We start from the raw sequence: 13,254 nt of genomic DNA, 5'->3' as shown, positions 1-13,254 counted from the left end.
AAATTGAGGGAGGAAGAAGAGGGGCAGCAAGATTAATGAGAGGAAAAGAAGAGCACAAGAGGAAACGGCCTACGAGGAGAAGAGAAAGCAGGTCAGGTAGAGAAGGGAGGGCCATGCTTCTGTGTGGCAGAAGGCCCACCTTCCAAATGTCAGAGCAATGTCCACATGACCAAGCAATGATAGACCACGTGGTATAGTATAAAGTAAACCTACTGTGTTCCTGGTGCATGTTAATTTCCATGGAAATACACTTTTCCCAAACATCAAATCATGGAAGAGCTGCAACTTATTAAAAAATCATGTCGCTTTTTAGGTAAAAAAAAAAAAGAACAAACAAAATGCTATCATAGAAAAACTATATACTACTTCTAAATACCAGGTATTTCCTAAAATATAATGAAGGACACAGGAATCCTCCATGCTCTTCTCGCCTTTCTAAGAAAATATTTCAAATATCAAGAGCCTCTGGTAAAGAAAGCTAGAGGAGGTAAAATTACAAATATCGATGAAGTGAATTCCATGTTGAAGTGACAGCACTTTTAGAGCTTTCTGAAATCCCTTTACGGAGGCTTGTGAAGAGCTAAAGTACCATCAAATGAATGTTACACTTTTCTGTGACAATCCCACGAGTTCATGGGACCTGCGGACAAGAATCCCACTGGCTTCCATCTCATACAGAGACTAAGGCGTATTTTGGTTTATGTGCTTTGAGGACAGATTTGGCTGTTGACTGATTACAAACAAGGCACCCCACATCCTCCCTTCCCAGTTCTGAACCTAGGCTTCAAGGGGCTTTGCAAGCTTCCATTCTTCCCCTTGGAATTCTGCCACCACATGGACACACCAGGCTGGCTGATGGAGTCTGAAGGGCCACCGAAAGGACCACCTAGCGGTCCTAGACAATCCCATTTTAGACCAGACTCCAGCCAGCTAAGAGAACCCAGCTAAGATCAGCCACACAGCCTACCCAACTCACAGCTCATGACATGCATGAGTTGACACGCCGAGACCGAAAGGGCTGCCCAGCTGACTCATGAGCAATAAGTCTGAAACCTTTGAGTTTGGGGATCATTGTTTACGTGGCAACAGATAACTGAGAGTTAGACACAAACTGGAGACTCACCTGTGCACTCATACTGTAGACCTTCCCCGTAATATCCCTTTTCACAGACGCATTCAAATTGACCTGTGTGTGTCCCACATTTGCAGCTTGCCATTCGGTCACAGCAGTCTCTGCCGGCTTCACACAGATGTGAGCAATGAGACATATCCTCTTGAATGAAACTCCCAGAAGGCAGATCTACCCATGATAGAGGTAATAAAAAAATAAATTAACGGTTGAATGCTACAGCTCTAGTTACTAAGATGTAAGTGCAAGCTGGAGAAAATATCTTTTCATATCTGTCTAATTCCCAACTGTTCCCCACTCCTACCCAAATATGAAATTGTGTTACTTGCACTACCACAGACTGGGGATTTGTTTCAGCCAGTTATTTCAGTCCGGGACCTCATCACAAGTTCTGGAGGCCACATGGGGTCAGGAAGATATTAAGTACTTCAGGGAGGAATCTCCAGATGCGGCAGGAAATAAAGCAGTCGGTCCACCCCAGCAGTGCTCCGCTGCTTCAGTATTTCCAAAATCCTTGTCCAAATACATGAACTACAACCCTGACTGCTGCATAAGGGTGTTGCTGTGAGCTACTAACTAAAGGATTAATTCCACCACTTGTATAGTCACTGGATTAAAGATTTAAATAGCGGTACCACAACAAGTTAAATAATAGAAGCAGGATCTGGTTTGCCTCTCAACTTTAAGTAAATCATTAAGTTTTATGTAAAAGAGACATGAAGAAAAACCCCAGTTACTAAACTAACATGTGCTGAACACTATCCTTGATGAAATTTTAAATAGTTCATGCAATCCTCCCGATAAAATGATGTTAAATATTACAGTATTTTAAAAATAGAGGAAACTGAAACTCATAGGTGTTAGATAAATTGCTTAAGGTAATAATAAAGGATAGTTATTGAGGGCTTAGTACCATAGGAGCTCAGTATCATTAAAAATAATTTCGTATGTATTAACCCATTTAACTTTTGCAGCAATCCGATGTAGTAGGTACTATTCTCATTCCCTAGTTTATAACAAGAAACTTAGGGAGTTCAGAAGTGAAATAATTTGCCAAAAGCCACTCAGCTAGTGGATGGCTAACTGGGATTTTTTGCTGTGTCCACAGCTAGCCTGAGGTCTTGCCCTGGACTCGTCCCTTGGAATGACAGTGGGGCTGATCTGATTATAAATATCCCTAATTGCTTAAAATCTCATGTTGCTGTGATTTGCCCATCAAAACGAATCTTTCACAAGGATACCTGCCAGGATCATGCTTATCTGCCACATGGCTTCGGTCTGAGGCCAGATCTCCTGTCATTTCCTCAGAGTCCACACTTTCTCTGTGGCTCACCAAGACCCATGCCCATGTTTTGCCTGGAGGTTCATCTAACTTAAACCATACAACTAAACATCTTTATAAATGTGTACAAAGAGTGCTAATGAATGGATTTACTGATCTTATTCTCTGTTGGGGCAATGGTCTTCAGCTTTCACAGAGTTCATGCATCTTCAAACTGTCAGGTCAAGAAGTACGTGTTAAGCATTTACTGCCCCAATATCTTCATGTGGATTTCTGGAAACTTTCTGGCGAGATTCACTAGGCATATCTCTGAATGTTTACTTCATCTCTCTGGGTAACTGTAAATGAGATCTAAGTCAAGGCTTCCCACTCTGTGTGTGGCCTCGACACACACCTAAATGCATTCCATTGATTCTAACGGTTCCTGGTGGGAGCATATGGATATTTTAGTGAAAATATATCACAGCTGTTAAAAAACAAAACAGATACTGTTGTTGCAAGGTCAGAGTGCCATCTCTGTGTATGAAGTTCAACACATCTCATAAACACCAACGACACCTGGGCATCATGCTTGGCGAGGACTTCATAGGGTTTGATATTACTCTCTAGTGCAGAGGTGACACGCGAACTCATTTTTTTGGTTGACTTTTCTTTGTTAAATGCATTTAAATATATAAAATAAATATCAAAAATATAAATCTTTGTTTTACTATGGTTGCAAATATCAAAAAATTTCTATATGTGACACGGCACCAGAGTTAAGTTAGGGTTTTCAAAATGCTGACACGCCGAGCTCAAAAGGTTCGCCATCACTGCTCTAGTGGTTTTCAAGCTGTAAGAGATAAAGAAACCCCATTTAAATGCATCATCCTATGCCACTAGGTTTCCATTACCTTCGTGCAACGCCCGGCGAGCTAAAGCCTCAAATTCTTCAAAACTGTGGAGCAGGTAGCAGTGCTCCTCCTTTGGGGGAGAAGCCATGTCATTCAGTTCTCGAATGTTCCCTTGCCATATGCCAAAAGTGAAGATCTCCACTCCAAAATCTCGCAGCATTGCTGCAACTGGCCTAGGATCTCCCCCATTGGAATAGCCGTCAGTGATGAGAAATATAACTTTTGTCGCATTTTCTCTAGAATGATGAAGAATTTGCTGTAATGAAACAGAGAAAGTTAGCATGAGTTTGTAGTGCATTGACCTACTAACTGCGTCCCTTCTTATGTAAAATAGTGTTTGAGCCCAGCTGGCACGGCTCAGTGTTGAGCGTTGACCTATGACCCAGGAGGTCATGGTTCGATTCTGGTCAGGACACATGCCTGGGTTGCAGGCACGATCCCCAGTAGGGGGTGTGCAGAAGGCAGCCAATCAATGATTCTCTCTCATCATTATGTTTCTATCTTGCTCTCCCTCTCTTTTCCTCTCTGAAATCAATAAAAAATATATTTAAAAAAATAAAATAGTATTTGTGACAATCATTAGCATTTCACTTGAGTGGGGGAAGGAACACTGATTACAGAGAAATAGGCATAGACTAGAGCCTACAAGGGTCTCGCAGAATCACAATAAACCTTAGAGGCATTTAAAATGTATCAGCAGCAGCAGCACTGCCATGGACCTCGATAATGGAGAACAGCAAATGTTTATGGAATGAATTTTTATTAATAGCATCACTACTGTTAAACCTTTTTAATTTTCAAGCTCTCAAAACATGAACCGAATCTGAGTCCCATGAATCTACTTCCAAGCATAACCACCTGTCTGTTTGTCTGTCTCCCTCCACCTCATGATCATACACTAAAAGCCTAACCAGAAGGAAAATGTAAGTGAATATGTGTTTTTCAGAGTCAATAATGGCCAGCCTGCCTTCTATATTTGTTTTTCCACTGCTCCTCCAATATTGTAGAATGGATTCAATACTTCATCTTTCTTACCAGGACCACCCAGTATTAGCACAAAATCAGCTGTTGGTGGTGGTGTCCGATCTTCATGAGAAAATGCTGTTTTACCCAACCTGACACCTGGGCTTTATTATTTTAGGATGAGTGAGTTATGCTTTATAAACGTTATATGCTATTCCTTCTCTATAGATAGAAGAAAAAATAAAACTTTTGAAAAAGGCATCTATTTATTGCCATTGATGCTTTGTAACATCAAACTGAAAAGGCACAAAGAACCCAGGGGTGAGTCTGGCACTGTAACCAAATGGCCTCTTGTTGCTTTTCATTATGGTTAGATAAGAAAGGTAATAAAGTGCCGGAGTATTATATTTTCTGACAAGTTTTTAGAAGGCATTCAATGCTTATTAGGCAGTAATTCAAGAAACACTACATTCAGAAAGTCTGGAAGAACGGCAATGATATCCTAGATTTTGTTAAAAGTTAAAAAGTGATGATATAATTTAAATAATAACTTTGTCTCAATTCATTTTTAGGAGCAGATTCAGCCATAGATCCAGATTCTCTTAAGATTATAAAATTCATGCTTATAGAAAGCAATCTTCATAAATACATGATCATTAGGTATTGATTCTAATCCAGTAACCCTTACCAAATTTGTTAGTGTTTGTGAGCTAGAGATAAAACCATTAAATCTGAATTTAAAGACAATTAAATTAACCTTAAAAAATACGACTCTGGGGAACATTTGGAAAGCCAGCAATTGAGAAAAGATAGTCAAATACTTCACCCCACTCCTTCTCAAAAGCCTACTACATAGGCTATTAAAGGCTACTAAGAGCACACCAAAGAGAACCAGAAACTATCTGAAACTCCAAGTTGAATAAAGGATAATTTGAGTATTAATAAAAATAATAATTGGAATGAGGCTTGAAAAGTATAAAGTATATATATGTATAGGAATACATACATATACATATATTTGCCTGCATATATACATATATACACATATATACACATACATATGTATATACATGTATAGACATATATATATTTATAAACATTTTCAGTTAGTACACACCCCAAGCAAAAGCCCTAGCAATTGGAATGGACTGAAACACACACACACACACACACACACACACACACTTTCATTCAGTACCACCTCTGGGGAAAAATTCAACGATCTGTTATGGATGGCATGAAGCTAGATATTACTTTATTTGTCCCAAAAGTTGTGTGTCAGTATTCTAAGGGGACCTCCAAGTTCCAGAGCTCCAAGATGTGGCAAGTTGTGTTTACAACATTCGTGCTCTTGACTAAGCTATAAACTCTTTCTTTCTAAGCTGTTCCACTCTGAAATCATAACCCAACTCCCCTAAGCTTTTGCTCATTTTGATTACTCTTCTCTTCAGCAAGACCATGGCAGTTCACTGTAAACAAGACAATAAACAATGTTGATGGAAAGGAGAAAGAGCAAGTCAATTGTCCCCCCGCACCACGCCCCGCCCCCCCGCCGGCTCCGCCCAGTATGCTATTCTTGATATTGCTTGGCCCAGAGTATGTGCTCATCAATATTTATTCAATGAACTAATTCATAAATTAGTGGAGTGGATGAACTCTAAGATACGCTACAGAGAGTTACGTGAGTGAGTTGGCCTTGAGTGAACAGAAGGAATGTAGGGAATATCTGTGTGTGTGTACATGTACACACACGCACTGTGTTTTGTACAGCTTGTACCAAAATGTTTCCTTTTTGTGCCTTTCTTGTCCTGACATGAACAAATCCTATCTTGTAATATTAATCTTAGTTCATTGTCAATAACATTCCTCGCATCCAGGAAAAGGATTTAGCAGGGATTTCTTGCTGTACTGCTCCTTATATAAACAACACTTTGAGGTGTGATTCTATTTTTCTTCTCTTCTTGCGGGGAATGGGTGAATTTTTACAGGAACCATTATATCTGTTGGCAAGGCTTATTAAGCTTAAAATAGTAAATAGCAGGACTAGTAGTTCAAGCAAAGAAATACACAAGATCTGGGTTTGGAATGTCCTTTAGAGGAGGAGTGAAGAACTTACTGAAAATCATCTGTCCCCCTCCCCAATCTTTGTGCTTTATTGTACTTGAATAAAAAACGTAATTAAAAAACACACAACATTTTCCATCCCTCAGTTCTAAGAAGTAAATAGGTCTGTGGTAACTTCTGTGGAATGTGGCGGAGGCCTCGCATGTGATTCCCTTTGCAGTGTTCCTGAAATAGTTTACATCATCTGCTATACTCTGTAAGGCATTTAAGAAATAGAATTTTTTTTGGTCCAGGATATTGAATGAGGCAAACCCTTTGCTGCCAAAGAAAAACTCAACGTGAACTTAGTATGGTAAAAGGTTATCGCCATCTGTATTGTATCAAGCCTCTGATTAGCTTGTATAAATCTCTGGCAGGGAAGTAAGCTCTCCTTGTCCAGCAATAGTCATTAGAATGATAAAAATGCAGGATTGTGTAACATCGTTCTAACACCCGAGATCCATCACCGTTACACAAGACTGCGATCCCCTCCTCCCCTCACCCCCCAAAGTCAGGCCACAAGAGAACTATTTTGAAAAATGGTCTTGAAAGAAAAATAGAGGTCACAAAATATCTGACTTGGGGACAGTATTTGCCCTTGGGCTCTGGTAATTAAATACATGTGGATATAATCCCAAGTGCAACCCAACCTCAGCCATAATAAACCGCCAACCTTGAGTGAGGATAACTCAAGACAGAGAACTTCATAGGTCATCTTTTATTCTTTATATTTTTAAAATATATTTTTATTGATTTCAGAGAGGAAGGGAGAAGGAGAGAGACTTAGAAACATCAATGATAAGAGCGAATCATTGATCAGCTGCCCCACACCAGGGATGGAGATCACAACCCAGGCATATGTCCTGACCAGGAATTGAACCATCACCTTCTGGTTCATAGGTCAACGCTCAACCACTGAGCCACGCTAGACAGGCTCATAGGTCATCTTTTAAAAAATTGGATGCCATGAACTGTCACCTACTGTGATTGTATCAGAGCCATTTTCCTCCAGGGAGCAGGAAACTAGTAAATGATGCCAGGGTTCCAACTTGTTTTCCACATTTCTTTCTTTGTTAGGAAACAATAACTATAAACAAGACACCATATGATACATATAATACTTGTCTCATCCTTCAAATTCTAACATTTCACCAAGCTTTTTAATTTGAATAGTCAAATAGTCTCCAGCTTAAGGAATGTTTATTGTTTAATATTTTTGAATCGTATTTCTGGGAAAGAAGTTATGTATGCCTCTGTTGGTTCCTCATTGCCTGGACTTCATATATTCTATTGCTTTTTTTTTTCATCTTCCTTCCTTCTGGACTTGGTGGAAATGTCTCAAGTTTTTCTTCCATGTCACTGTTTGGTTTTATCCAGTGTTGGTTCTTTTCCCTCTAATGAAGAATTAATCTTGGCATTGCATTTATTTTCCTTGCTACTGTGGATGAGAAAGGGATCACATACTGAACCCAACAAGCTCAGGGGAGACCAGATGACAGGCCCTACAAACTCAGAGAGCAATGGTCTGAACAACATGGATGGTCTGAACATAGAAATTCCTAAGCAAAGCAGGTCATAGAGGGCAGTGATATCCTAGGCCTGTAGCTTCCTTGACAAAGGTCAATCTTTACTTACGTAAGCCCATTTTGCATCTACAATTAACATACCTTTGAAATGTCAGAGTAACCTCTAGGCACAACTGCCAGCACCAGAGTATGTGACCACATTCCCCTCATTGCTATCTTCTTGCCCATGTACCATCTCTATGTGCTGTGTTATTAACTATCCTAATACCTACCAATGTGAAAGAACTATTTGTCTCTCTGTTTAGCCTTTTGTCCAATTTTAGAGATTTTCCCCCTTTGCTTTCTCCCACCCCCTTAATCTACCACCAAAGGATTTCATGTAACCCTGCTTATGTCTCCTCCTTGATTCAAATCCTATATAATAAAAGGCTAATATGCAAACTGACCAGTGGAATGACCAACCGCTATGATGCGCACCACTGGGGGCAGATGCTCAATGCAGGAACTGCCCTCTGATGGTCAGTGTGATCCCACAGGGAGAGCGCTGCTCAGCCAGAAGCCCTGAGCCGGGCTCACAGCTGGGAGTGCAGTGGTAGCACTAAGGATGTCCGACTGATGGCTTGCGGGGAGCAGGCCTAAGCCATCAGTTAGACATCCCCTTAGGGCTCCCGTACTGTGAGAGGGTGCAGGCCAGGCTGAGGGACCCCTGCAACCCCCTGCCGAGTGCACGAATGTCATGCACCAGGTCTCTAGTGTATAAAATAAGCTTCAAAACTGCCATTCTCAGGAACATTTTCTCAATTGCTTGAGATTTTCATTCCTGGCATCTGTTGCCATTTTTGGCTCAAACTCATAAAAATTCTCTATAGGTCTGGACATTTCCTATGATGATATTACAATATTTATTCATTGTACATAGTTCTCTGTATTCCTTTGTGCTTCTCAGCCAGTTCTGTTGTACTTTTACTCCTTTCTTTATCTTCTCATATCTCATCTTCACTTCAATGTTTTATTTACTTAAGTGCATATAACAAACGCTTCCTAGGATGTAGGGCTGTTTCTCATAGTGAATTCTTGAACCTTATCTGTATCTTACACTCAATTTTTTTAACAGAAAATTTTCCAAGAAGCCAGGTGGAAGGTTGTTTCCCCCTTTTTCCTCATATTGACTGATAATTCTGACCTTGGTGCGTTTAGCCATGTTGCTGGAAACTAGGTTGAAATTCACAGGGGTCTGCCTGGAAATTCTTAACAACTCTTTCTTATCTCTACATATGTCTACCCCCTCTTTTTACTAGTTCCTCATAATCAAGATCAAAGTTCATCTCCTTTTTGAAGCTATCCTAAATTCTCCTGCTATGCAGAAAACACTAAATCATCGCCAATAGCCTCCACTACATTGCATTATGCTAATTCCATCATAATTATAGTTAATGCTTATATATCTGGCTGTATCTCAAATTAGATTGCAAGATACTATACTGCAAGGACTGACCCTTATGTTTTCACTCTATTAACAAAAAACAACTCTGAAATAGTGGGTGAAAGAATAAACAATGTCTTAATTTCCACTAGCTATATGTCCAATATGCACAATAAACCAATAAATTCCAGGCCCAACATTGTTGTTACAGTGAGTCCTGTTCTGCAATTGTGAAATGAAAATTCTCATAAATATAATATTTAAACTTGTTTCATTAAATCTGTTTTGACCCTCTATTTTATACCAGGCACTGTCCTAGGGATTTTTCATTATTGCATTTGATGATACAATGAAAATATTAACAAGCAAAAAATAGAACAATGGCAAATATATAACTGGGAAGAGTATTTTTGTCATAACTAAGGTTTCTTATTAATACTTTAACATCAAATCAATCATACTTAGTATGTCTCATTTATTTTAAGTATTTACTCAGGCTTCATAGACTGAAATTCTAGAATGAAAAAAGAATGTTGGCTCGAGTAACACTTAGGCTATTTATTATAGTCTAGCCAAATCACAGAAGAACCAGAGGGTCAAAAAAGAACTTAATCTCAGATTTATATGCAGAATTTTCCACCCACATACATGCTTTAGTTATTAAACATGGACACAGATCATTTTGAAATGGACCCATAGGGACAGTACATCAAATTGTGAAATGGTGTGCACAGGAATTGATGAGTAGCAGACTTAACCCAGACTACAAAAACACAACAGAACAAACATGCAAAAGACAGATCAACTTTCGAATAATGCCAAATTCCATCCCCCATTCTATAAACATGCAAGGAATAAAGGTCTGGATAGCAAAAAGTCAAATGAAAATTAAAGAGGGCTAACTGACATATCATTCTTAAACAAACTGCTGATTTACTACAAGATAACAAAGTCACTATTATAAATATTGTTATGAATAAATATATAAAAGGATTTCAGTTGACATGCTCAATGCCTATACAACATGACCAAGTGGCAGTTAGCTCATAAAGTCAAAGATGAGAATTTATTCATATGCTTCACATCAAGAGGTCAAAGGAAAAAGTGAAATAATCTCAGATGATATTTGGAAACCAGTTTATGATTTTATAAATCACTTAGGCAAAGAATAGAGAGCCACTCAATGTGACAAAGAGAGCTATCATAAACCAATGGGCAAAATCATGCTTGAAGCATTCTCACTAAATTCAGGAACAAGGCAAGAATGCACCATCACTTCTAGGTGGGAAGTCTAGGCAACATAATGAGGCAAGAAACATATCTACTTAATTAGCTTATCCAAAGTGGGGAATATTTTGGAAGCATATAGGAATATCTCTCGAGGAGTGGAAAGAACTGAGCTTCAAGAGCGACTGAAATAGGAACCACCAAAGCACAGGAGCATAGTGGCTACTCCCTCCAGCCTTCCATCTGTTTCCTTTTCTCAGCTTCTGTCTGCACATCTTCATTCACTCCTCGCACTGACAGGATTCCTTTGGTTTCTGTGCAGTTGTAACACTATATTCCCTACCTACTGGCAAAAAACACCCCGCCCCCTCAAAACAAACAAACAACAACAACAAAAACTACAATCCAAACTACCCTCTCAGAACTCTTTGTGCCCTAGTCCAGATTCCAGGAGAAAGAATATAAGTGATCATCTGAACCTCTGCATTGCCACCTCAATCCACATAGAAAGGGATGACACCCATGGGTGAGCAAGTAGTTTAGGAAGAGAATGGGTACTGCTCTCAGTGAAAGTGGTTGTTGACTGACATGGACTACAGGAGAAAAGAGCTTCAAAGAAAAGAAAGAATTTAATGCTATGCCTACACTTATCCAGCAGAAAAATTGTTTTAGAAATTTATCAGGTCAAATTGTGTTTCCAAAAGAATTCCAAATACCAGGAAACATGGTGTCGAGACTGGGAGAATGCAAGTATAATAATATTCATGCTATTTATGATTCAAAGCTGTTAAAGCAATTATTTCTTTTTACCAGGTATTTGAAGAGTAACTATGAAGAAAAAGTTTAGCAGGAGTTTAGAATATATGAAAGATACAGAGAATCTAATCATTATATTGCAAATATTTGGGTTTCAGCAACAATGCAACTCTGAGACTCTCCAAAAAGCCAGATATATTTCAAATCAATTGTACTCACATATGCATGATGGTTGAGGGGAGATTTTAAGTTCATGAACTTAGCCTGTATTTTATTTTTTATAGTTATTGTAAATTTATAAAAAAAACACATTTAATTGTGACATTTATTAGCATTCCAAATAAATGAGATTTGGAGTTTGTCTTGTTTTTCTTTTCTTGTTTTGTATTTTAGATTATATGAATGACCACATCAATTACCATTATGGAGAAAAAACTCTGCATTTTATATCTTTTAAACCCCAAATGATTAATAGTTGAGTTTTCAGAGATTAGAGTACTTATCATATATATTATATTATATGCTTAAATTATCAATGACTCTAGTGATATTTATATATGTCATCATTCAAAGGTGTTAACTTTTAAAATTCCTTTGAGTATAATATAGTCTCTATTTAATTAACCCATTCTTACAATTTAATTACACACTTACACTTAAAATAGTGACAGTGTTTCTTAAATATGTATTGGGTATTAAATAAATCTAGTTCATCAGCTCAAGTACTTGACAAAATATTTTTCTAAGCATTAATGATCATAAAGTTGGTTGCTAAAAAGAGATTTGTTTTGTTTTTACATGAAGAAACTAATAAAATACTCATAAGAAGATATTTTTCTTCTGTGAAATGGGATGGCATATGGAAAAAAGAGGACTATTATGATGGAGGGGAATACTGAGTCTCCCAGATTAGGATAAACTGAATTAAGGTGTAAGACCAAGTTTTGTACTGAGGTTTGGCATATAAATTTATAAACTTAAGTTTACACTGGCTTATATTTTGAGATAGAGACTACATGTACCTAGACTAGAAAAACTGATTTTATTTAAGTCATGTTTCTATTTTAATAAAGGGTCTGAGGTTGAGTATTGATCTTGGATTAAAGGAATCTAAGAATTCAGAAACCAGGTAAATGAGAAGCCAGATGTGTTGCAAGGAGAAGGTATGACCTACTGCTTCAGTGGCTTGGTATCTACAATGATTGGTAGATACACCTGTTAAGGTACATGAGGTGGTGTGTGTGTGGTGGGGGGGGGGAGGCGGGGGAGGGTGTACTAGCCAATGCAATTATGCTGCATAAAATGGCATGTGAGAGGTAATTCCCCAGACTGGTTGGGATAAAGGAGTGAAAGATAAGGGTGATCACTTGGGCTTATTAGTTACTTTAGAGCAGTGGTTCTCAACCTTCCTAATGCCATGACCCTTTAATACAGTTCCTTATGTTGTGGTGACCCCCAGCCATAAAGTTATTTTCGTTGCTACTTCATAACTGTAATTTTGCTACTGTTATGAATCGTAATGTAAATATCTGATATGCAGGATGTATTTTCATTGTTACAAATTTAACATAATTAAAGCACAGTGATTAATCACAAAAACAATATGTAATTTTATATGTGTTTTCCGATGGTCTTAGGCGACCCCTGTGAAAGGGTCGTTCGACTGCCAAAGGGGTCGCGACTGCCACAGGTTGAGAACTGCTGCTTTAGAGAGTGTCTATTCAAAGTAAAAATCTCCAAATGTCTTAGTCCTATGACTGTTCCATTTGGCCTTCTGCTTAAGTCATCTACATACCCAAGTCCTGCTCATGGCTGCCCTCTCTGCCTCATGTCTTTTCAGTGGACTTCACTAGTGAGTATGTATCAGTGGGTCTTGCATCTGACAGATCTTCTGACAATATAGCACAGAGGCATTATTTCACGGTGGTTAAGAATTTAGACTTTGGCCCAGG

General features: G+C 38.5%; 1 protein-coding gene across 2 annotated transcripts in view; it reads right to left on the bottom strand.

The window, feature by feature from the left end:
- The window catches only part of SVEP1 (sushi, von Willebrand factor type A, EGF and pentraxin domain containing 1), a 148,638-nt gene that overhangs the window by 123,540 nt on the left and 11,844 nt on the right, over positions 1 to 13,254 (bottom strand). For both annotated transcript variants that reach the window (XR_004971183.1, XM_036330047.1), the window contains exons 2-3: positions 3,305 to 3,560; positions 1,124 to 1,300 (exon numbers count right to left, since the gene is read on the bottom strand). Coding sequence is in view for 1 of the 2 variants with exons in the window: in XM_036330047.1 (XP_036185940.1) it covers positions 1,124 to 1,300; positions 3,305 to 3,560 (433 nt within the window). In the remaining variant the exon portion in view is untranslated. The remainder of the gene's footprint in view (positions 1 to 1,123; positions 1,301 to 3,304; positions 3,561 to 13,254) is intronic.

The sequence above is a fragment of the Myotis myotis genome, unplaced genomic scaffold (assembly GCF_014108235.1).
Source record: "Myotis myotis isolate mMyoMyo1 unplaced genomic scaffold, mMyoMyo1.p scaffold_m19_p_12, whole genome shotgun sequence".
Classification (NCBI taxonomy): Eukaryota; Metazoa; Chordata; class Mammalia; order Chiroptera; family Vespertilionidae; genus Myotis; species Myotis myotis.
The sequence above is the reverse complement of the archived record's forward strand: the minus strand, read 5'-3'. Positions and strand labels throughout refer to the sequence as shown.